The sequence below is a fragment of the Equus caballus genome, chromosome 19 (genome assembly GCF_041296265.1).
Source record: "Equus caballus isolate H_3958 breed thoroughbred chromosome 19, TB-T2T, whole genome shotgun sequence".
Lineage (NCBI taxonomy): Eukaryota > Metazoa > Chordata > Mammalia > Perissodactyla > Equidae > Equus > Equus caballus.
Genome location: NC_091702.1, coordinates 49460982 through 49485235, shown reverse-complemented (window position 1 = coordinate 49485235; position 24254 = coordinate 49460982). Strand labels below are relative to the sequence as shown.

At 38.7% G+C, this 24254-nt stretch overlaps 2 protein-coding genes across 7 annotated transcripts in view; one reads left to right on the top strand and one right to left on the bottom strand.

Annotated features, from left to right (window-relative positions):
- Nucleotides 1-703: 703 nt before the first annotated feature.
- TIMMDC1 (translocase of inner mitochondrial membrane domain containing 1) lies at nt 704-24163 on the top strand. Of its 6 annotated transcripts, XR_011429254.1 has the most exons (9): nt 753-1165; nt 3584-3749; nt 6625-6713; nt 7220-7287; nt 15312-15390; nt 18859-18969; nt 21164-21419; nt 23071-23149; nt 23998-24163. XR_011429254.1 is itself a non-coding variant. In XM_023623713.2 (8 exons), exons 2-8 carry the CDS (start codon nt 2378-2380, stop codon nt 21312-21314), a joined length of 723 nt encoding a protein of 240 aa, XP_023479481.1. In that variant the 5' UTR covers nt 722-977; nt 2336-2377; the 3' UTR covers nt 21315-22856. The 6 variants fall into 6 exon arrangements, 4 of the variants coding, with proteins under 4 accessions (XP_001502611.2, XP_023479481.1, XP_070099853.1 ...); XM_023623713.2 differs by lacking the exons at nt 23071-23149; nt 23998-24163 and adding an exon at nt 2336-2436 and having other exon boundaries at nt 722-977; nt 21164-22856; XM_070243752.1 differs by lacking the exons at nt 23071-23149; nt 23998-24163 and adding an exon at nt 2397-2436 and having other exon boundaries at nt 729-1819; nt 21164-22856.
- The window catches only part of CD80 (CD80 molecule), a 29265-nt gene continuing 27620 nt past the window's right edge, over nt 22610-24254 (bottom strand). The window contains exon 7 of the mRNA XM_005601958.4: nt 22610-24196. The gene's annotated coding sequence lies outside the window, so the exon portion shown is untranslated. The remainder of the gene's footprint in view (nt 24197-24254) is intronic.

Here is a 24254-nt window from a genome sequence, read left to right as displayed (position 1 = left end):
TGCTAGCAAAGATTAAATGAAAGTGCACAAATCAGCTTGAGAATATTTTAAATGCTTGTATTTTATTAATAACTATACTTCGAAACATATGTTAGCAGAGGTTGTAGCGACGGGAAATTATGGCTGGACTATCAAACACACACTTGATAGAAATTCCAGAAATCGTCCTGCTTTTTGAGAAACAGCAGGCATATGAACTGAGGGGAGTAAAATCCATCTTGAAGAATCCAAAGCTGATTCTTCAAAAGTGTTCTGGAAATCTCGGTGTAACTGGCACTAAAACCGATTTTCAACGCCTCGGTCCTTTCCAGCAACCGGAACGTAACGAGTACGGGACGGACCCCAGCCAGCCCGGAAGGCTTCTCGTACCGTGACAGGGAGGCCTGGGCTGGTATTTGCGCAAATTGCCTTCCCCTCTCTCTGTACTCCACTTGTACTAAATACTGCACTTTCTCCTTCACCTATGTGGGGTTTCTGGCGTTTTAAATATACTAAACTACTTGAACCCCTGACAACGTCCGGCCGACGGGAACGCGCGCGACACCCGGTTTGCGTGGCCCAGAAGGCGCAGGCACACGGGGCCGGAGGCGGGGATAGACGGCACTGAGCGATGCTACTGGCCGCCAACTAACTACCGGGGGCGGGTCAGGCACCTCTAAGGTGAGTCCTGCCTCCAACCGGAAGTGTTTTCGGCTCGGGCTCCGCCTTCGCGCCTGCCCCTGGTCTTTGCCCTGGTGGGGGCGGGACTTCCTGTCTCATGTAGCCCAGGGCTTCCAAAGTGAGGCCGCGGCCCGAGGGCGAGGTTTTGGCTCTGTGGCAGCGGGTCTGGCCGCAGATTAGCTGGGGCCTGGCGTACGGGTACTTACCCAGTTAGTCTTGCAGTTATCTTCACTGTCCTCCCACGAGCCCCTGGGAGGCCCTGGGGTCCTGAGCGCCCAAGTGTGTGCATGCCTGCAGGTTCGGAGAGGGCCATGGAGGTGCGGCCGCCGGCGCCACGGTGCCTCTTTTGTAGGGCGTTGGGTCCTTTCCCTCGGGTCTTTGCTGCGGGAGCTGTGGCCGCCGATTCGGAGGCCCTTGCGGAGGACCGGAAACTGCCTTCCTACGTCCCAGAACCCCATTACCCGGAATCCGGATGGGACCGCCTCCGGGAGCTGTTTGTCAAAGAGTAAACGTGCCCAGGGTCTGTGGGGAGGGCCTGCGAAGGAGATGTCCTGAAACCTGGGTCATCCTGGGCCAGAGGAGCCCAGGGTGGTGTGGTTTAAGTGGGTTTTGGGGTTCTAATATTTGTACCCCAAGCTGTTATCCTTGCCATTTGGTAGTTCTGTTGATGGACAGGCCGGTTTTCAAATGTTAGGGGCGAGATTGATTGAAAGCCAGACCTCTAAGGGATATTTAGGGAATGTAGTCTTAGTGTAATCTCCTGATTTTACAGATTAGAAGAATTAGACTAAGCTAATTAGTGTCAGAATTGACCCTGGAACCCACATCTGCAGGATTCCACTCCAGTATTCTTTTTCATATTTCGCTTGATCCCAAACTTTGATATTTCATGACCAGTAGCCCCCCCTCCCCTCCAAAAGAATGGAGGTTGGAGAGATGGCAGAGTGAGTTGTAAAATTCTTCTTCTACCGAATAAGGAATATATGAAAAATAGTGGCAACTATTGTTTCATCACCTTATAAAAGAAAGGATGTTAACTGGATTCACAAATAAGCATATTTCAGAATAAAAGATAACCCTTCAAATTAAATGAACTTTTATGAAAAATTCAGGATACTTCATTCATTCATTTCATCATTTATTCATTCATCAATTACTGGTGAGAAGTTTGCCCTTTCATGAATACTTTACCATACTACACTGTGTTATCAAGTGGTTAAATTAACTTTGATGATTTGTTATGTTGCTGAGATAGTTGAAACAAGGGAACTGGCAGAATTATATTTACTGACTTTATTTGGATTCCATCATCTTGGTTTTTAAGATAATGCAGGAGCCTTTCTCATTGGTCCTTCCAATATATCTATTTGAGATACCTGTGAAACATCCTGTATTATATATGACGGAAGAGGGTTGTTTTTTGATTACCTTTATAAACCACAGAATGTTGGAGTTTAAAGAAATTTGAAAGTATAACTTTCACGCTCCTCCTTATGTTGTGGATGAGGAAACCAAGGCTCAGAGAGATGGGGATCTGGCTGTAGATCACTAGCAGTGAGTGACAGAACCAGAACCACATCCCCGTGATTGTTACCTATAATCTAGGTCCTTTCCACCACTGTGTTCTCTTTCCTCATCATTCATTAGTGTTTGGGCCAACTATATAACTTTTTAGAGCCGTCAATTCCATGTTGATAAACGGAGATAAATATCACCTATGTCGTGGAATTTTTCAGAGGATGAAAAAGAGCCAAAGCATATGCATCTCCAGGCTTGGTAAATCTTAAGCTCCTTTACCTTTTCTCTTTTCTGAGTTCTACCATAGACCAGTTTTTATGTTTTTGATCTTATTCGCTATAAAAGATAAAATATAAAATTCAAATTATAGCAGTTTCTCTTATTTACGTAAGTATAAGAATTATAGTTTTATAAGAGATTTTATTTAGATTTCACTCTTGGAGATGCAGGAACTGTAAAGACTCACTGATTCTGATTTCAGAAATGTTGTGGTTATTGGCAGTTAGAATTAGATAAACACTTGTGCAATCTCTGAGGAAAGCAATTTAGTAATGTAAGTAATTAGCATTTAGTGGTTACCTAGGAGGGCCTTTATTTATAGTAACTTGATACCTACAAACTTAACTATTCATGAGAGCAATTTTCTTGGAATCACCATTGGTGGTTCTAGTTTCTTATGCTTTTGAAAGGAATAAATTGAATAGACAGTAGTTTTTTCTTGTATTTTGGGTTGGTCAGTGCTGCCCATGCATAGTGAGATTTCTCATTCAGTGCTTTTTATAGTACAGGCCCATCTGAGCATGACATAAAAGTTAAGCATTCAGAAAGATGAGGTTTAGATTTTTTTACATCAGGATTTTATTCTTGCATACATTGTCCTAAAACCCCATACGTTTGTAATTTCCAAAAAGTTAGCTTAAAATTCAAAAGGGGAAATATCGATCTCTACATCCAACTCACAAATTCTTCCTGTTTCCAGGAATATGGTAGAGTTGTAATAGTCATCAAAGAAGAGCACCTTAAAAAAACCCTTTTTGTTGGGGTGTAATATGCATCTAGAAAAATGTACATTAGTATACTGATAAATGGATTTTCACAAACTAGACATAGCTGTGTAACCAAGAGATTGTCACCAGCATCCCAGAAACCACTGTGTCCTTTCCATTAGCTGCCTTCTCAAGAGTAACCAACCACTAGCCTGATGTCTACAGCATAGATTAGTGTGGGCTAAGATTTGAGCTACTTGTAATATAATTGTACTGTTTAATTCACCAGAGGATTTAATTGATTCTGCCCATAATGAAAAATGTGGTGGTTTTAGCATTTGAGATAATTCTGATCATACTGTCTTTTAGAGAGCAGTATCCATAAACTAACTCCAAACATTGTCTTTTTGATGTTTTAGTGAACATGAGAGACCTTCAAAGGAACTTGAGAATATTTATAGAGCGGCACTTTCAGCAGGCATCATTGGCTGGGCATATGGAGGAGTACCAGCTTTTATTCATGCTAAACAGCGCTACATTGAGCAGAGCCAAGCAGAAATTTATCATAACCAGTTTGATGCTGTGGTATGTACTGGCGTTCTCATAGGATCTGGGGGCACACCAGTTTAGCAATTCACTTTACACTTAATCATTCGGTTCTTGGTGGGGTTGGGAGGGTTTAGGATGTCAGAGTAAAGAAACAAAGTCTGTACTTAATAACAATGGAACTACTGATGCTAAAGTGCACACACATGGCCTATCGGACCACTTTTCCTATCTTCAGAAGGGATCAGCACGATGTCTCGACTTTCTGAAATATATTTCTAATCTGCTAAACCGTCAAGGCTCAGCTGTAGCATAGCTACCTCATTGACAAAGCCTCCATGGCGTACATACATTAGCTCACACTGAACAATAATTAACATATATAACTATAGCTTTACAGTTGATAGAGTGCTAACTCATGTGGTATGTCTTAGATCTGTACATCAATTCTGTTGTATTAGTGAGGAAGTTACAGCTCGGAGAGTTTTTTTGTTTTGTGCAGTTTTAAAAAAATTATGTCAGACTTAAAGTTGCAAAACTAGTACAAAGAATTCCTATATGCCTTTCACCCAGATTCTCCAAGTGTTAACACTGTACCACATTTGCTTTATCATTCTCTGTATAATGCATACTATTATTTTTTTGTGAACTGCTTGAGAGTAAGTTATAGACATGGTGCATATTTCAGCATGTATTTCCCGTAAACAAGGACACCGTCTTACATAACCGTAGTATAATTATCCAGATTAGGAAATTAACCCTGATGTAGTATTATTATCTTATCTACGGACTTCATGTAAATTTTGCTATTTGTCCCACTAATGTAATTAATTTTAAAAGTAAATAAATAATAAGACATTTTTTTTTCTGGTCCAGGATCTAACACGAGATCAGATGTTGAACTTGCCTGTCATGTCTCTTTAGTGTTCTTTAATCTGGAAGTTTCTCTGTCTTTCTTTGACTTTCATGACCTTGACATTTTGAAGACTGTGGGCCATTTATTTTGTAGCCTGTCCCTCAATTTGGATTTGTTTGATGTTTTCTTGTGATTAGATTCTGGCTATGTGTTTTAGCTGGAATACCCTAAAATTGCTGTTTCCTTCCCAGCACATTATATCTGAAGCACGTGCTATCAATTTGTCTCTTTACTGGTGATGTTTACTTTAGTCACTTGATTAAGATGGTCTCTGCCAGGCCTATCTACTGTAAAATTACTATTTTTTTCCTTTGTAATTAATAAATTTCTTATGGATACTTATTAGATACTTTGAGACTATGTAAATATCCTGTTTTTCATCAAATTTCTACCCTCCTGTTTTAGCATTTAATGATGATTCTTGCCTGAAACATTTATTACTATGGTGCTTGCCAAATGGCCATTTTCTAGTTCCATTGTTCCTACATTTATTGGTTAGTATTCTGCTATAAGGAAGGGCTTTCTCTTCGGCTCTATTTATTTATTTGTCTTTTTATAATTTATTTTTATTGGTATGGATTCATGGATTCTTATTTTATTCTGTAAGTTTATCATCATTTATCTTGATGCCCACATTGGCCTAGATTTGGACAGTTGGAGCCCCTTCAAGCTAGCTCCTTTTTTTTTTTTTTTTTTTTTTTAAGATTTATTTTTTCCTTTTTCTCCCCAAAGCCCCCCGGTACATAGTTGTGCATTCTTCGTTGTGGGTTCCTCTAGTTGTGGCATGTGGGACGCTGCCTCAGCGTGGTCTGACGAGCAGTGCCATCTCCGCGCCCAGGATTCGAACCGACGAAACACTGGGCCGCCTGCAGCGGAGCGCGCGAACTTAACCACTCGGCCACGGGGCCAGCCCCCAAGCTAGCTCCTTTTTGATATGTCCCCATCATTCTCTGAGCACATCTTTACTTTTTGGCACAGCAAGATATTCATGGCTCATCTTTTACTTTTCCAGCACCAGCCCTGGAATTTGCCATTTCACCAAGGAGCTTTAATTTCTTTTAGTGGAAGAAGGTCTTTAAAAACCAAAATCTGGTGGTTGGTATGCTCATTGCTACTGGGGTGTCATGGCTTCTAGGCCTGAGGCAGACAGAGTTTGGAAATGTGTGTGTGTGTGAGATTTATATACACATTCATACACACCTCTATATCTATTTCTGGATTTATCTACCTGTTTATTAAAAGCCATGAGTCCATGCTGATACCCGTCAGTGACATTTTGATTTGCCCAGTATCATACAGTATTTAAGGATCCACTTAGGGATTCCCTCAGATTCTTTAAAAATCCAGACTTGCTCCATGGTAGCCTAGTGAAAATGGGCTGTGGAGACAACATACCTTGCAATTCTGACTTTATTCCTTGTTGATTGAGTGGTCTTGGTTAGAAACTTCCTCTCTATGCTTTAATTAAAACTAAAACACCTACCTGAAGAAAATGTGAAGATTAAATGAGGTAATATAACCCAACTTTTACATAGAAGATGGTCAGTAAATATTAGTTCTTTCTTCTTCCTTTGCTCCTTTCCTGCACATCTGTGTTACTTTAATCCTTACCCTCTAATTTACCATTTACTCAGTGCTTTTTTATTTTATATTTTTCTTTTCCTCAAGAATTTTTGAATATAAAAAGCATGCCTAGTCCTGACTTTATATCTGTCATGGTATTTGCCACATAGATTCACAGCTGGTACTTAATTGATGGATTACTTGGTCAATACCAGCAGTTCTTCTTTCCTTTTCTGTCTGTTGATAGAATAGATGCACATGGGGCTTTTGCTTAAGCTTCAGTCCTTAAAGAATGGTATCTCTAGAGATCTTGCATTGTTCCTATCTGTTCAGGTATCCCTGCCTAATCCATAGCTGACATCCCTCCACCACAGTTTGAGAATAAGGAAAAGGTCAAGGTGTCTGGGAACCTCACAGCCTTTTTATTAACTTTAGCAATCTGCACATCGTGCTGCTGTGCGAGGCTTCATCCGGTATGGCTGGCGCTGGAGTTGGAGAACCACAGTGTTTGTGACTATATTCAAGTAAGTTCTGTTGGAACTTGGGCAGAGGGTCTTGGTATTCTTTTAGGAGCACATCTTTCGAGCATGTGGGATTGTAAAAACTAAACACCCACATGAAAGTGATTCATAATAAATTTTTCTCGAGAACTCTTATCTATCTTTGTAAAAAATTGGTCCAGTTGTAGTTTTGGATCCATGGATAGATGTCTACCAACTAGTATCAAAATAGATACAAGGTTTCTAAGTAAGAGAAATTCTACAAAACTCTTCTTTCTATTTCTATTTCTAAGTGAATATTTATTCCAGAAATTTGGTTGTTTTTTGGTCCATTCTTCAGCAGGAGAAGTTCTACCCTAGAAAGTCCATAGGCATATTAGTAGTCTGGAACACGGTGGGGGAGCCTAGACTAGGATCAAGGATTGACATAGTAGGCTCTTATAAACTAATACTGACCACTTTAGTGAAAATTACAATCAAGAAGGTAAGTGGGAGATGTTTTAAATTTTCTTTTCCTTCTCCCTTCTTAGCACGGTGAACACTGGTCTAAATGTGTACCGGGATAAAAATGCCCTGAGCCATTTTGTCGTTGCAGGAGGTAAGAGATTTTTTGTTTATTCTTGTTTACGTTTTTCAGTCTTGTCAAATATGGCTTAAGAAACATGTAAGGACTTATGAATCAGAGCTACTGAATTCTTTGGTTGGCTTCTCATCACATCTTGTTCAACATGCATGCAAAAATGGGAGAGCATTGTGCTTTGCCCTTGGTATGCTTGGTGAACAAGACAGAAAAAGGTCTTTGTTTTTGTGGAGTTTTTCAATCTAACATGGATGGGAAAAAATAGGTTGCCATGAGACAAAGTAACAAGTAGGTGGAGCAGTGAGATCTCTTGTGGACAGGGTGATCAGAGAAGGCCTTTCTGAGGAAGTGACCTGAAGAATGGAAAGGGGCAGGCCTTGCAAAGAGAGTAGCCTAGGCAGAGGGACCACCCAGGGTGAAGGCTCTAAGGCAGGAAAGTTCCTCAAAAGCAGGATAATATGGCTGGAACATAGTGAGTGAGAGGAAGAGCGGCTCGACATGAGATTGCTGAGGTGAAGTAGAAAGGGGACAGATGTTTCATGGAAAGTGTTTGGATTTTATTTTAAAGATCTCTGCCTCTGGTAGATATGCTCTCTTTAAAACGAACATTTTTTAAAAAAAATATTGAAGTATTATTTCCAGAAACCTAAATGACGTTAACTGCCATATACACTCAGACGCTCACTAACTCATGTACATTTTCTCACCTACAAAAAGACACACATACGCAACATGTAACTTATTTTTTACTTTTTATTTAGAAATAATTTCAAGCTTACAAAAAGTTGCAAAATTAAAAGTAATACAAAGAACGTCATATACCCTTTACATACGGAGATTCAGCTCTTGTTAACGTTTTAGCCCACTTGCTTTATCACCTGTGCTATCTTTCTTTGGGGTGTACTTACTCCATGTATATGTATACTCACACGGGCAAACACACATATACATACTTTGAACTTAACATTTTAATGAAAACATTTTAAAATACAAACCCAGAAATAGACATTAATAGCATTGAAGCGGCTAGAACTTACCCTTGTTAAATTTGCAAACATTTTTATATGGTTATTCTGTAGGCTCACATACCTATACCCAAACCAAACTCTTGTCTTCCTCCCCCCACTTCCATACTTGCTCCTGCTGTTATGTTCTCTCTCATCTACCCTGTTAAATTCCAAAACTGGAAACCAAAGATTGATATGTTCCTGCCGTTTGTCCTGCTCTTTCCAAACTTCTAATCCTATCGGTTATTTTCCTTAAATATATATGGACTCTCTTACCTGCTATTGTCAGATTATTTTCCCTGTTTATAATCTTGGTTTCTTCCACCTTCAGAGTTGTCTTAGTTACTTTTTTGAAATATGAATATGATTATAGTACTTTTCTGTTTGAAATTCTTCTGTAGTTTCCTATGACTAATGTCGATTCTTGACCTGGCCCCCATGCAGCACTCTTGCTCCACCCTTATGAATAGACTTGGATTCCCCAAACCCAGCATATTCTTGCTTTACATATATTGGTCCCTGTTCTTGAACCCATCTCACTCCCAAAACTAAGTTTTTTCAGCTCCTGCTTAACCTGTCTTTCAAGGTTTGGCTCATCTGTTAGCTTCAGCTTCCCTGGAGAGTCCTCCCTAGCCCCCATTTTCCTATCTTTAGATCTGTTTAGGTGTCTTTCCCCTGTGTTCCCATAATTCACTATAAATAGTTGTATTAAAGCACTTATAATGCTATATTGTAGCTGTTTATTTGTTTTGCTTCTCTACTAAATGACTTACTTGAATTCAGAGAAAGTGTTTGCCTTTTATATCACAATTGTTTGGCATTAGTAGAGTAGAATAAATGTTTCTTGATCAAACATAAAAATTAGTAAAATAAGAATAGCAAAATATGTCTGATACAATATAAATTTATATCTCAAAGCAGCAACCAACATTGAACTTAATGGTGAATACAAAAGTAATTTCCCCTGAAGTCAGAATCAGGGCAAGGCTGTCTCCCCTCACCATTATTATTTGGCATTGGTATGGACATTTATAAAAGAAAATTTGACATTTGGGATGGCTACGTGAGGAGCTTGGCAAATCCTGTCCCCAAAAAACAATGATAAAACTGCACAAAATTATCAAAAGCAACCGTTTAAAGATGCTGTCAATTGACCAAGGGCACACAACAACTTGAGCAGCATCTATCCAACAATTTCTACTGCATCTCAGTAAGAATAGTGGGAATCTGTAGTGATTCAGCCAGGGGCTGCTTCTACTTCCTTACTCCCAGTTGCATGGTGCAGAAGTTCCACAAGGTCAAGGCAGGCTGGGAGGACCAGCAGTTCTGCTGCTTGGGGTGGCTGACTTTATTTGGAACAGAACACAGAAACTTCCATGTCTAGGGATGTTGCTGAAAACAATTTCAAACAGTCAGGGAAGGACAATATCACACAGCTAACCTGGGATTTTGATACCATTTGGGGCAAGCAACAGACTGGCAGATGAGGCAGAATCTTAACAGGGATATTCAGGGACCAAGACAGCCAAAGAGGGCTTTAACAAGATCCTACTTGTCCCCAGAACTCTGGAAAGTGGCCTGCTTGTATAAGTATGCACACTTAGGAAAGACTGGTGAAGGCCCTAGCAAGCTACTTATTATTGGTTAATTGTGAGGCCTTATGAACACAGAAAGTAAAAGCCAGAAAAGAGTTATAAACTGCTTAAACTTTGAATGCATTCCTCAAGCCACAAACAGATCCATTGGCAGAGGGTGGAAGCCTTACTGGATTAAGCAGAGCCACTGACAGATCATTGGCTGACTCCTAAGCTGATGTGATTCCTGCGAAGCCAGACATAAAAATAAAAACTGAGCAGAGACATCAGTGGCTACACTCTACAGAAAAAAAGACTCCACAAAATTGGTCTAGGCAAGTCACTGCAGAAACAGAGGACCACATCCATGATCCTGGGTAGGGGTGTTCTAATTCCAGAGTTGCTATAATTTATTACCTAAAATGTCCAGTTTGCAACAACAACAAAAAATCACAAGATGGGATACAGAAAGCAATCATTTGGAATGTCTCTGACAAGGCCCATTCTGCTGGACATGGCAGACAAAGATTTCAAACCATTTTTAAAGAGTTAAAGCATGATGACAATGACTCATCAAGTAGAAAATATCAGTATAAATAGACATTATAAAAAAGAATCAAATTAAAATTTGAGTCGATAAATATAATAATGGAAATTAAAAATTCACTGGACGTGAGGAGCTCCAAAGCAGATTTGAGAGAGAATCAATGAACTTGAAGATACGTCAGTAAGATTGTCTCTTGTGAAGGACAGAATATTAAAAGTTAAGAAAAATGAACAGAGCCTCAGAGATCTGTGGGACACCATTAAGCATAGCAACATATGTATGATGGGACTACTGGATGGAGAGGAAAGAGAAAGGGGCAGAAAAAATATTTTAAGAAATAATGGCCAAAAACTTCCCACATTTGATGAAAAACAATCCACACATCCAAGAAGCTCAAAAAACTCCAAGAACAACAACATGAAGAGGTTCACACCTAGACATATAATAGCTACATTGTTGAAAGACAAAGAGAAATCTTGAAAGCAGCAAGAAAAAAACAACTCATACAAGGAACACCTAATAAGTTCACAGCTGACTTCTCATCAGAATGATGGAAGCCAGAAGGCAGTAGAATGACGTTCAAAGTGCTAAAAAGAATAAGCTGTCAATCAAGAATTCTATATCTACTAAACCTTCCTTCAGATTTGAAGGCAAAAGTAAAGACATTGGCAAATAAAGAGGATTTGTTGCTAGCAGACCTGCCTTACAAAAATACTAAAGGAAGTTCTTCAGGCTGAAAGGAAGTGATCCCAGATGGTAACTTGAATCTACATGAAGAATTAAAGAGCATTGATAAAGATAATTATGTAAGTCATTATTAAAACCAGTATAAATATTTTCTTCTCTTAATGATCTAAAAGACAGTTACATAAAATAAGAAAATTGAAGTGTTGGGCATATAACTAAAGCTACATATAACATTAAAAGCACAAAACAGAGGGAAGGAATAGAGGTATGGTGGAGCAAGCAAATGATACTAAATAGTAGCTTGACTCTACAGGAAGAAATGAAAATTAGTAGGAATGGTAAATATATAGGTTAATATAAAAGACCTTGTACATTTATTGTTTCTTCTTTCTTTTCTTAACTGTTTTCCCCCTTAACTTCTTTAAAATATGTATGGTTGTATAAAATAATAGTCATATTCTTGTTTTTTTAACATATATACGTAACATAAATGACAGTAGTAGCATAAAGATTGGAGAGGAGTGGAGCTGTATTGGAACAAGGTTTCTACATTTTAGTGGAATAAAATTAGTACTGATCTGCAGTAGAATGTGATAAGTGAAGATGCATAATGTAATCACTAAAGCGAGTAATAAGAAAGTAACTTTTAAAAGTAGTAACAAGGTCAAAAAGGAACTAAGTGAGATATATAGAAAACGAATAGCAAAATGTCAACCTAAATCCACCCATATCATAATAACATTAAATATGAATGGATTAAGCGCTCAAGTCAATAGGCAGAGATTGTCCAACTGTGTTAAAAAAAGATCCAACTATATGCTATCTACAAGAGATATACTTTAAGTTCAAAGAAACAAAAATGTTGGAAGTAAAAAGATGGAAAAGATAATACTATGCAAACAGTAAGAAAAAGACTTCAAATGGCTATATGAGTATCAGACAAATAGACTGAGGGGGCCAGCCCAGTAGCGTAGTGGTTAGGTTTGTGCTCTCTGCTTCAGCAGCCTGGGGTTCACGGGTTTAGATCCCAGGCGTGGACCTACACATGACTCATCAAGCCATGCTGGGCATCCCACATACAAAATAGAGGAAGATTGGCACAGGTGTTAGCTCAGGGACAATCTTCCTCAAAAAAAAATAATAATGACTTTAAGACAAAAGTGCTACAGTCAAAGAAGGACATTTTATAAGGTTAAAAGGCCAATCCATCAAGAAGATATAACATTTATAAACATATATGCATCGAACACCAGAGCTCCAAATACATGAAGCAAACAGTTTGAATTGAGAGGATAGATAGACAACTCAATAATAGTGGTTGGAGACTTTAATACCTACTTTTAATAATGGATAGAACACCTATAGGGAAAATTAACAAGGACGTAGAAGACTCGAACAACATTATCAACCTATGCGACCTAACTAACATCTCTAGAGCTCTCCACCCAACAAAAGCAGAGTATACATTCTTTTCATGTGCATGTAAGACATTCTACAGGCTAAACCATATGCAAGCCTGTAAAACTAGTCTCAATAAATTTAAAAGGATTGAAATCATACAAAGTATGTTCTCTGACCACAGTGGAATTTAAAAGAAGAATTTGGGGAAATCCACAAATATTTGGAAATTAAACAACACATTTATAAAGAATCCATAGGCCAAAGAGGTGAATTAGAACTATTTTGAGTTGAATGAAAATAAAAGCACATTATATCAAAATTTATGAGATCAGCCAAATTAGTACTTAGAGGGAAATTTGTATGTAAACAGTAAGAAAAAGAAAAAGTAAGTAAAAGAACAAAGATCTCAAATGAATAATCTAAACTTCTTTCACCTTTAAAAACTAGAAGGTGAAGTGCAAAATAAACCTAAAGTAAGCAGATAGAAGGAAATAATAGAATTAGAGTGAAACTCAATGAAATTTAAAGAAAAACAATAGAGAAAATTAATGAAACAAAAAGTTGATTCTTTTATTTTTGTTTTGTTTTGTTTTTTGAGGAAGATTAGCCCTGAGCTAATATATGCCGCCAGTCCTCTTTTTTTGTTGGGGAAGATTGGCTGTGAGCTAACATCTGTGCCCATCTTACTCTACTTTATATGTGGGACACCTGCCACAGCATGGCTTGACGAGTGGTGCTAGGTCTGTGCCTGGGATCCAAATCGGCAAACTCTAGGCTGCCAAAGCAGAGTGCGTCAACTTAACTACTACACCATGGGGCCAGCCCCAAAAGTTGGTTCTTTTAAAAGATCAACAAAGTAGATGATTTTTTAGCAAGACCAACCAATAAGAAAAAAAAAGGACAGAATTCCAAAATTTACTCAAGAAGAAATAGAAAGTTTAAGTAGCCGTATAACAAGTTAATAAACTAAATTATTAAAAATCTTTTGTGGCCAGCCCAGTGGCACAGTGGTTAAGTTTACACACTCCACTTCGGTGGCCTGGGGTTTGTGGGTTCAGATCCCGGGCATGAACCTACACATTGCTCATCAAGCCATGCTGTGGCAGTGTCCCATATACAAACTAGAGGAAGATTGGCACAGATGTTAACTCAGGGACAACCTTCCTCAAGCAAAAAGAGGAAGATTGGCAATGGACATTAGCTCAGGGCCAGTCTTCCTCACCAAAAAAACAAATCTTTTGGCAAAGAAAAACCTGGGACCAGATGGCTTCCCTGGCTACTTGGTAAGTTTCTTTCACTAACTCTTCCATAAAATAGAGGAAGAGGGAACACTTCCCAACTCCTTCTGGTAGCCCAGTATTATCCTGATACCAAAGCCAGAGGAAGAGAGCAAAGAAAACTATGGATGGACTATATTTCAAGGGTACATACACAAAAATCCTTAACAAAATATTAATAAACCAAGTCCAGCAACAAATAAGGATTGTATACCATGACCAAGTGGAATTTATCCAAGGAATTCAAAGTTAGCTTACAAGAAAAAGCTAAGCATCACAGCAACACTCAGCCACCACAAATGACGACCAACAGATGGGTGGTGTGGTTCCCTGACCGGAAAACAAACCCTGGCCACTGCTGTGAGAGTGCCACATCTTAACCACTAAACCTCCAGGGCTGGCTCGTTTCTTTTTAGCACTGAATAATATTCTATTGTCTGGAAGTACCATGCTTTATCCGTCATCTGCTGAAGGATGTATTGTTTGCTTCCAAGTTTTGACAATTATGAACAAAGCTGCAGTAAACATCTGTGTTTAGGTTTTTGTGTGGACATAAGTTTTCAGCTCCTTTACGTAAATACCAAGGAGTGTGATTGCTGCATCATATGGTAAGAGTGAGTTTAGGTTCGTAAGACACCACCAAACTGTCTTCCAAAATATCTGTACCATTTTTCATTCCCACAAGCAGTGAAGGAGAGTTTCTTTTGCTCCACATTCTTGCCAGTGTTTGGTGTTGTCAGTGTTCAAGATTTTGGCTATTCTAATATGTTTTAAAAAAATATTTTGTTTTTAAAAAATATTTTGTTTGGAAAAGAAGACTAGGAAAAAAGGACCAAATTTATTACTGTCTTTGGGTAATGGAATTATAGGTGATTTTTGTTCATTTAAAAATTTAGAAAACTTAAAAAATGAATATATAGTACTTACATAAGAAATATAAACTCAAATGTTATTTTTAAAAAATTTTACCACCTGAGATGGCATTAGTTGTGTTGTGCATAGTATAAAAGGAAAATGAATGGGCATCATCGAGGTGCGATCCCAGTGGGAAGGAGGAGGACCCAGGCATTGGCCACTAGGTGGCGTTGTAGGCCAAATGTCCGCTTGCAGTCCTGCCTGAGAGGTGAAGTGGAGGAGGACAGAAAGGGTGAGGCTGGGGGAAGGCATAAGCTGCAGGGGGTTTTGTTGTTTATTTGAAGAAAGCTTTCCTTGAAGAAGGAAGAAATGAAAAAAGAGGAAGTGAAGAAATTACAGATATTTAAGGAGAGGTGGGAAAAAACGAGCAGAATGAGAAGAGGTTGGATCCATAGACCAGAGGGAGGAAATGGTTTGTAAAGGGAGCGTTTCTTGCTTTGACCCTGCAAAGGGGAAGAGAAACTAGCTGTATTGGCATTTTAGATTCCGGAAATCTAGGTTGTGGTGGTATGTTAATGTTCGTTTCAGAAAGCTTATTTAGGGGTTTATGTCCTTTTCGTGGAAGGAAAATTAAAAAATGGAATTCAGGTGTTTAAAGATGAGAATAATGCCTTTTCTGTTTGTTTTTAAATAGCTGTCACAGGAAGTCTTTTTAGAATAAACTTAGGCCTGCGTGGCCTGGTGGCTGGTGGCATAATTGGAGCCTTGCTAGGGTAAGTGTTACAGTGGTTTGATTCTAAATGAACACAACTTTCATTAATGGCTTGCCTCTTAAAAATCTCATTCACATCTAGAGAGCAAATTTAGGGGCCGCCCCATGGCCGAAGGGTTAAGTTCACACTCTCCGCTTCAGCGGCCCAGGGTTTTGCCAGTTCGGATCCTGGGCACAGACATGGCACCGCTCAGACCATGCTGAGGCGGTGTCCCACACAGTACAACCAGAGAGACCTACAGCTAGAATATACAACTATGTACTGGGGGGCTTTGAGGAGAAGAAGAAGAAAGAAGAAAAAAAAAGATTGGCAACAGATGTTAGCTCAGGTGCCAATCTTTAAAAAAGAAAAAAAATCAGTGAAGTTTTAGAGAGCAAATGTAATCCTTAGAGCCTGTCAAATGTCTCTAGTCTTGTATTGGCAGTAGCTTTGACTGTCCAATTCTAATTCTACCTCAGTTATTGATTTTACTTTGTTTGCACTGGGTAAAAACTGTTTAAATATCACTAATACCTGAAACTATTTGTAGTTTGAACAAAGGAGCTATATATAAGGAGCAGGAACAAGGAATGAGAAACAGTTAAAAGCACGTTCTATAAAAAAATTTTGTTTATATTTCGTTTGTTTAGTTTAATAAATTTTTAAAATTTTCTTCTCCAACTTTTTACTTTGAGAAATTTCAAACCCACAGAAAAGTTGAATAAATTAGTGCATTGAATACCTCTATACCCTTTGCTTGGACTCACCTTGTTAGTATTTGCCATATTTGTTTTCTCTCTCTCTGTATATGTGTAGGATGTGTGTGTGTTTCTTTTTCCTTCCTGGTTAAAGCATTTGAGACCTCATAATTCTTCACCCCTGAATATATCAGTGTGTATCCCGAGGATGAAGAACACGCTGCAGTGATAGCACAGTGCAGTGGTCGCAGGAACTAATTTAGCGTTGCTCCAATACAGCTGTCTAAGATAGGGTCCATATTCAGAATTCCTCAATTATTACGGTAATGCCATATGTATATATATATATATATTTTTTTTTAACCCAGGATCCAGTTGTATATTGTATTTAGTTGTCATGTCTCTTTTAGAGTCCTTTAAACTAGAACAGTTCCACTGCCTTTTCCCCCCAAATATTTCTCGGTTTTATTTGATTATCACCTCATGATTCAATTTAGGTTAAATGTTTTCGTTGGGAATACAGCATAGGTGAAGTTGTGTCCTTCTCAGTGTATCACATCAAGAAACATATTATGTCACCGTTTATAAGTGATGTTAACTTTCATTATTTGGTGCAGTTTTTTCTTGCTGTGTAGCATATTACCACAAACTTGGCACCTTGAAACCCCACCCATTTATTCTATCACTGTTCTGTAGGTCAGGAGACCGGTAGGCTCGGATGGGTTCTCTGCTCAGGGTTTCACAAAGCCAAAAAAATCAGGGTGTTGGCCAGGCAGGCTCTTCTCTGGAGGCTCTGGGAAAGAATGTTTTCCAAACCGTTCAGGTCGTTGACAGAATCCTTCTGGCTGTAGGTCTGAAGTCCCTGTGTCCTGGCTCACTGTGAGCCAGGCATTGCTCTGTGACTGGAGGCATCCACATTTCTTTCTCACAGTGCCTTGCCCCAACCGCCCCCCCCCCCCCGCCGGCCCCCACCCAGGGTCAAACCAGCAACCAGTGTGTTGAATCCTTTTCATACTTTGAATCTCTCAGTCACTCTGCCACCAGCCAGAGAAAACTCTCTGCTTTTAAAGGGTTCGCCCAGATAATCTCCTTTGTGATTGACTCCAATTCAACTGATTAGAAACCTTAGTCACATCTGTAAAATCTGCTTTGCCATGTAACATGATATAATCAGGAGCATAATAGCTCATCATATTCATAGTCGAGGGATTAGGGCAGGAAAGTTTGCAGAGTCATTTTAGAATGCTCCCTACCATATTTGGTATCGACTAAATTTGTCCACTACAAAGGTATCTTTGTCCCTTGTGATTAATAAGTAATCTGTGGGCTGAGACTGTGAATAGTCTGCTCTCCAGCTGTCTTTTTTTTTGTGGTTTTAATGATCCCCTGATGATCCATGCTGTAATCAGTTATTACAAAGCTGGTTGTAAAACGTTGATTGGCTAGTGTATCATTTCTTCTATATTTATTATCAGGAATTCACCTGACTAGAAGAGTTCTCCCTTCCCCTCCATCTACCCACTCCCTTTTTCTACCCTCTTTCCAGGAGGAGTTAATACTGTAGACTATGGATTCTTTTTTTTAATTAAACTTTTAAAAAGAAATTCAGCATGTCATAGTCCATTGCTGACATTATTTTTGTTTTATTATTTATATACCAGCTTTATTTGAAGGAGAAAATTGTTGAAGTTAGCAGCAAAAATATTTTTTTACATTGTGGTAAAAAACACATAACAAAGTTTGCCATCTTAACCATTTTTAAATGTACGGTTTAGCATATTCATGTTGTTGTGCAATAGCTCTCTAGAACTTTCTCATCTAATAAAACTGAAACTGTGTTCTTGTTAAACACTAATTCTTGCCCTTCCCCCCCAAGCCTTTGGCAGTCACCTTTCTGGTTGCTGTTTGTATGATTGTGACTACTTTAGATACTTCATGTGAGTGGAATCATATAATATTTGTCTTTTTGTAACTGGCTTACTTTGTTTAGCGTAATGTCCTTGAGATTCATTCATGTTGTAGCGTGAGACAGGATCTGCTTTCTTAAGGCTGCACAATGTTCCATTGTTTATACTACATTTTCTCTATCTACTCATCTATTGATGGACATTTCCACTTAGCAAACATAATTTTTAAAATGAAGTTACTTAAGTTGTAGCCAGAGGGGATTTAAGTTATTTCAGAGTCAAAAACTCCTTCTCTTTGAGGATGCAAGAATCAAACACTCTTCATCACTGTAGTAATTATTATCTAAATCAGTTTCTCAGTGTGTAACTATTGGCATTGTAGGTGAGACTGTTGTGCCAGCCTTTTGCATTTTAGGATGTTTTGGTGGGTCCACCCCCAAAAGCCAGTAGCATCCTTCCCCGAACCAAAAACACCCTCCACAGTTCCTGCCCCCTGGGTGATCTGGTACCATTGCTGGTACTAATTTGATTTCTGAGAAGCCTTCAGCATAAAGCTACTTCTAGGACTTCATAAATATATATCTTCCCAGTTTATTTATCATTCATGATAAAAAAAACACAGAGCCAATTTATAGACCCGTTGTTTTTATACCAGGTAATTTTAGGAAGTTGCAGTGATTGTTTTTGTCTGTTGTTCAGACCAGAAAGGAAATTGCCTTCCTGTTTTCTTCTTCATTCAACAAGGACGCTTTAACTGTCCTGTGTGTCTGGACCCATCAGTGAACACGCGCTCAGCTGGTGGTGCTCAGCCTTAGAAGAGACACTTACATGTTGCGTGTCTCAGGGTTCTTTCTTCCTAAGCTTTCCCTCTGTTTCCTCCGCAGCACTCCTGTAGGAAGTCTGATGATGGCACTGCAGAAGTACTATGGTGAGACCGTTCAGGAGAGAAAACAGAAGGATCGGAAAGCACTCCATGAGCTGAAAGTGGAAGAGTGGTAAGGAGCCTGTGATGATGAGCATGTCTGACTTTCCTAGTGCAGGCCTTAGAGAGTGTTCTAAGCTGCCACTCAATTCAAAGAAAAGTTCCTTTGTACTGAGTCCCTCAACTTGTACCGTACCTGGTCTTTTAATCTTTTTAATTAAGGAGAATGGAAAAATGAAAGACACTAATTTTATTTTTAATCTGATGAGGTTCTTTCCTTAGATACATGTTTTTAAAAAGCTAAGATGTAAATCTCATTCGGTTGCATATTTTTTGCTTTTCTCATATTCTTGACTATATAGGAATTACCTAAAGGAAATGCACAGCAGTGAGTGAGCTTTGCTAGGCTTTATTTAAAAGCTGATACTCCGTTTGCACATACATCTATGAACAACAGAGAGCATGTTAAGTCTCTACATTCAAAGATTCTACTTCTTGCTGTGAACACACAGGAATTATGTAGATAGAGTTCATGGACTGGATGCCACTGAGGAGGATGAAAGCTTTCACTTATTCCATCTAGTCATTCCCTGGGGTACAGTTATCACACTGATAGCTGACTTCGTGCTGATTCTTTGTAAGATCAACATGACAGGCTGCCATCTGGCAGTCCTTGTACAAATGATTCTCATGGTTCAGCTTCCTGGGCACTAAGATGACATCTGTTGCTACTGCTTTGGTAGTTGAATACAGAAGCAGTCTTTTTTTTTTCTTCTGTTTTTACTTGAAACTTCTATTTATGCCAAACACACACACACACACAGAAATTCTTGGTATCTATAGATCTGTTTTCCAAAGACTTAGGTGCTATAGAAGAAAAAGCATTGTTTTTGGAGCCAATGAAACTATGAAAACAAAGCTTAAATCCCAGCTAGACTATTAATTAGTTCCGTGACCTTAGATATTTTCCTTAACTTCAAGCCCTCAGTTTTCTTAGCTGCTCTAAGGGCAGAATCATATCACAATGCTCAGTATATGTTTGTTTCATTCCTTCCTCCTCTCCATAGTAAGAGGGTAGGTGAGATATGCAATTGACTAGGTTCCAGGGTACAGCACCTAAAATTCTGAATGCCAGCATAAAATTTGATATTATGAAGAAGTAAAAGCATGAAAGCATTAGCTTATTCTAGTTCTTTAGGTGTCATAAAAGAATTCTTTTTTAAAAAGGAAGCTTTGAGAAAGGAGTTAGAAAGGTAAGGAAGTATACTGGTTATTTGAATCTGATACATAGAAGAATTAACATTTGGAAAAATATAAATAATAATAATTGTATTCCCCAAAAAAAGGAAACTAGAAAAAATAACTAGAGAAGTTGTCAGTTATTTAGAGATGGAAAACCTCAATAATGGGTAAAAACAATAACTTGAATTATAGTACTGAAAGAACACTGGCAGAGGAAGTAGTGTCAAAAATGTATAGGTTATCTATATGGAATATATGTGATATTTTTGAGGAGAGTTAATTTAATAAATAGTTAAGAACCTTTTATATGTCTGCTTCTTTGCTTGAAAATAACCATAGGGAAATCAAACAAAGTGGGAGTCTAAAAAATTGCCTTAGTGAGCAGAAATTGTAGAAAACTGGCTGTAGAGATATGGAGAAGAAATGGTCCAATCTGCTCAGAAAGACCTGAGAAGAAAGTCATGGGCGACCCTGTTAATCATACAAAGAAAGGAAGACACTAATATTTGATTTAGAAAAAGAACTGATCCGTTATTTGGAAATCAGATTTTCACTCTTGGTGAATATGCCTCTATAGTGTGGTCCTGCCTGACTTTTCTGTAACAAGGTTACCATGGTCATAGCCTTTGTGCGTTTCCTACAAGGTCTTCTAACAGAGGGTTTAACAGAGTGGCGGGGGTCACATCTGCCCAGCCCTGAGGGCAAGAGGACGGCTAAGTTGTGGGGTTCACACCTTAGCTCAGGCTGCTTCAGCAACTGCATGTCCCCCCTGCGAGAACTCGGGAATATCTTTTGACTCAGAGCTGCTGCCAGGGCGGTGTCCATTTTGGTCACATGAGAATCTTAGTTGGCTTGTGACTGGAACAGGTTAGGAGAGAGAAGGAAGTAATTGTCTCTGAAGTGCAAGGAGCACTGTTTGCTCATAACTTGCAGGGAGAATAACACAAATACTATCTTTTTTAAAAACCAAAGAACTAAAGAAATGGAGCAATACTTGATATATCCTTTTCATTCTGTGATTACAGGAAAGCCAGACTACAATTTACTGAGCTCCTCCCTGAAGAAATTGAAAGCAGCTTACAGAAAAATCAATCGAAGGATGATGCTGAGAAAATTGAAGCACTGCTAAATCTTCCTAGAAACCCTCCATCAACAGATAAACAAGACAAGGACTGAAAACCTCCTTGACTTGAAACTCCTTGGAGAGTTGAAGGGAGCTGTGTTGCCATGTTCATTGAATGCCAGTGGTCGGACTCCTCTTTGGTCAGCCTGCTGACAGATGTAAGGGCTGGCACCTGTGCTGGCAGGGACTTGCTCTTATCTTTTTTTTTTTTTTTTAACCAAGAATTGGGCTGTTGTACTCTAACTTTACTAATCCTTAAATTGAAATACATACTTACATCTATATTGATTGGTTTATATATTTGACGTTATATCTATATTGATTGATCAATATATATTTGTTTTCCCTGGATTTTACAACAGGAAATTAAGAATTTCCCAAAAGATTAAAGTTGAATTCTACAGGTTCTTTCTTTTTCTTGTAGCCCTTTAACAGGGTACTCTAGGAGCCCGTAGGAGGGGAGGAAAGAACCAGGTAAGGGAAATAGTCTGTGAAACTCTTGTGCCCTGGGGTCCTAGAAACAGCATGGGCCTCAGTGTGTAATAGTGTTTGGTTTTGTTTTAATAAAAATCAAAGATGATTCCCACGCCATCTGAAGTAAAATATAAATGTAACAAAAAGGAAGTAGATAAGCAAGATTATAGAAGCAGCCCAGCTTTGTTTCCTGTCTCAGTATTGCTGACAAAGCATCTCCGCTGTAGTATGAAGAGTTACTTAGAATAGATACACAGTTTCTACACTGCAGGAGTTTACTGCCTAAGAAGGAAGCTGTGCTGAAGATTGTGATGGGGGCGGCGGGGGCGGGGGGGGACAGAAACGACATGGGATGACGACGATGACTGCTAGTGATTTGTTTTTGTATTAGACCTCTTAGCTCCTACTGTAAAATACTGTTGTCCACAGGAGCAAGGTTTGTGAAGCCATGTAGTGTAGTGGCTAAAACCATGGGCTCTGGAGGCAGACCTCTGGCTTAAAATCCTGGCCATGTGGCTTTGCAGCCACATGACCCACAGCAAAGCCACTTTACTTTAAGACTCAGTTTTCTCATCTGTCAAATGAAATAGTATCTACCTCAGAATGGGCATTTAATGAAACGATGCACGTAAAGCGCAGCACAGTGCCCTGGCACACAGGCGTTAGATAACAACAAATATTACTTACAAGGATATAAGACCTCTGCACCAATATATTTTCGCCATGATTTACATGTTATTACCACACTGCATAAAGTGTGTTTTTCTTAATTATCGCATTCATAAATTGCTGACAAATTGACAGTCTGTTTATTGTTTTATTCACAACCACATATAGATTAAATCCTTCAACTAGAAGTTATAAAATTAGATAGTTCGTTTTAAAAATAATTTTATTCATATCACACAAATATCAGAACAATAAAAGTAAAATAAAATTCTTTGAAAAAACAGTGCTGACACATTTATTAAATGTAATAAGCAATAACTTAATATACTTATGTAAAGTATAAATAAGCTGTCTGTTAGGTTTACCCTATTTTGTGGCTAATTACTTCTTGAAGTCTCCTTTTGATCATGTCTGAGGATTATAAATCTTAACTAAATGCAGTAATTCCTGTGTTTTTTGTTGTTTGTTTCTTTGCTTTAAGTTCTTGTCAGTCTGCTACCTTTATTTTCAGTGATTTTGTTCTGGTACACCATTTAAAAGTGTACTTCTGTTCTTAGACTATATAGCATAATCTGGTCCTTTTATAGCTACCAAAATTAGATGTTTTAAATCCAGCCACATTGGAGAAACTTGGTCAACTTTTGCTGTCCAACTCCAAATTTTCAGATGAGAATGTCTGATCACCCCAGCTTACCTTACGTCCACTCCTGGGCCAGTGAGTGTGGAAGGAAGTTTCAGAGAAAGAGTAAGTAACAGAGAAACAGCAGTGGGTCACTTCTTTGTTTTCAATTCTCTGCTAATGTCAGAAGGATCCAGAAGTACCAAGGAAGAAAAGCCACATTAGGGATCTAAGGAAGCCCTACAGAATGCTGTTTTCATTACCTCAATCAGTTTCTTCTGAAGACAGCTTACTCTTTAGTACCTACACAATAAAAATCTATCTTATCTTAAATGAGAACTTTCTCATAAATGTTTTACAAATAAGGTTAAACTAGCATAAAACCACTTAGGGAGATTATCAGTCCAATATGAACCAGTAGAATGTGACTATTTAAACCAAACTCTCTCTCTCCAACCTGCCTACTGCTTTGAGGTGTGTGAGTCGTTTGTCTCACATGTCAGAGGAAATGAGTCTCACATAGTTCTACTTTCTCCTGAACCTGATGGAGAAGTTGGGAGAGCAACAGAGACCACAATGAAAACTGAAATACTGGCTAAACACCAATAATAGTTCCATTATCTTCATATAGGTATACATTCCAACATACTTGCCACACAGTAACATTGGATTGCTTTCAACAACATAAACAAAACATAACAACAACATAAAATCTTTCTCCCGTATTGCATCAGATCAAGTATCTGAAGTTGACCTGATGTTGGAAAATTCTGTTTCCAGAAGCACTTTGACTGATGTGTATATATACACATATGTACCCCAGTTAATAGTACAGGGCTAGACTGATGGAGGAAAAAAAGCACCAGAGCCAGGAAATCTGGGTACTGACTTTGGCCTTTACAATGCAGGTCACCTTCCAGGGCCTTGATATCCTTATCATTAATGAGACTAGTATTCTCTAATGTCTCTTCCAGGTCTAAAGAATTCTGTTTCCAAATTCCTTGATCAAGGTCACCAGAGCTACTTCTGTGCCCAGCATATTCCTCTAGTCACTTTCTGCAAATCCACTGAAGTGAAGAGGCTTCTAGAGAACAGATACATGAAGGGCAAGGTGGGATGATCCTGGCCATTTGACGAAGTTCCAAGAAGAAGAATCTCAGATGGATGTTGGATCTGAGGAAAGCATTTTTAAATTTAAAATTTTTTATCACAAGCACATTCCCAACTTGAG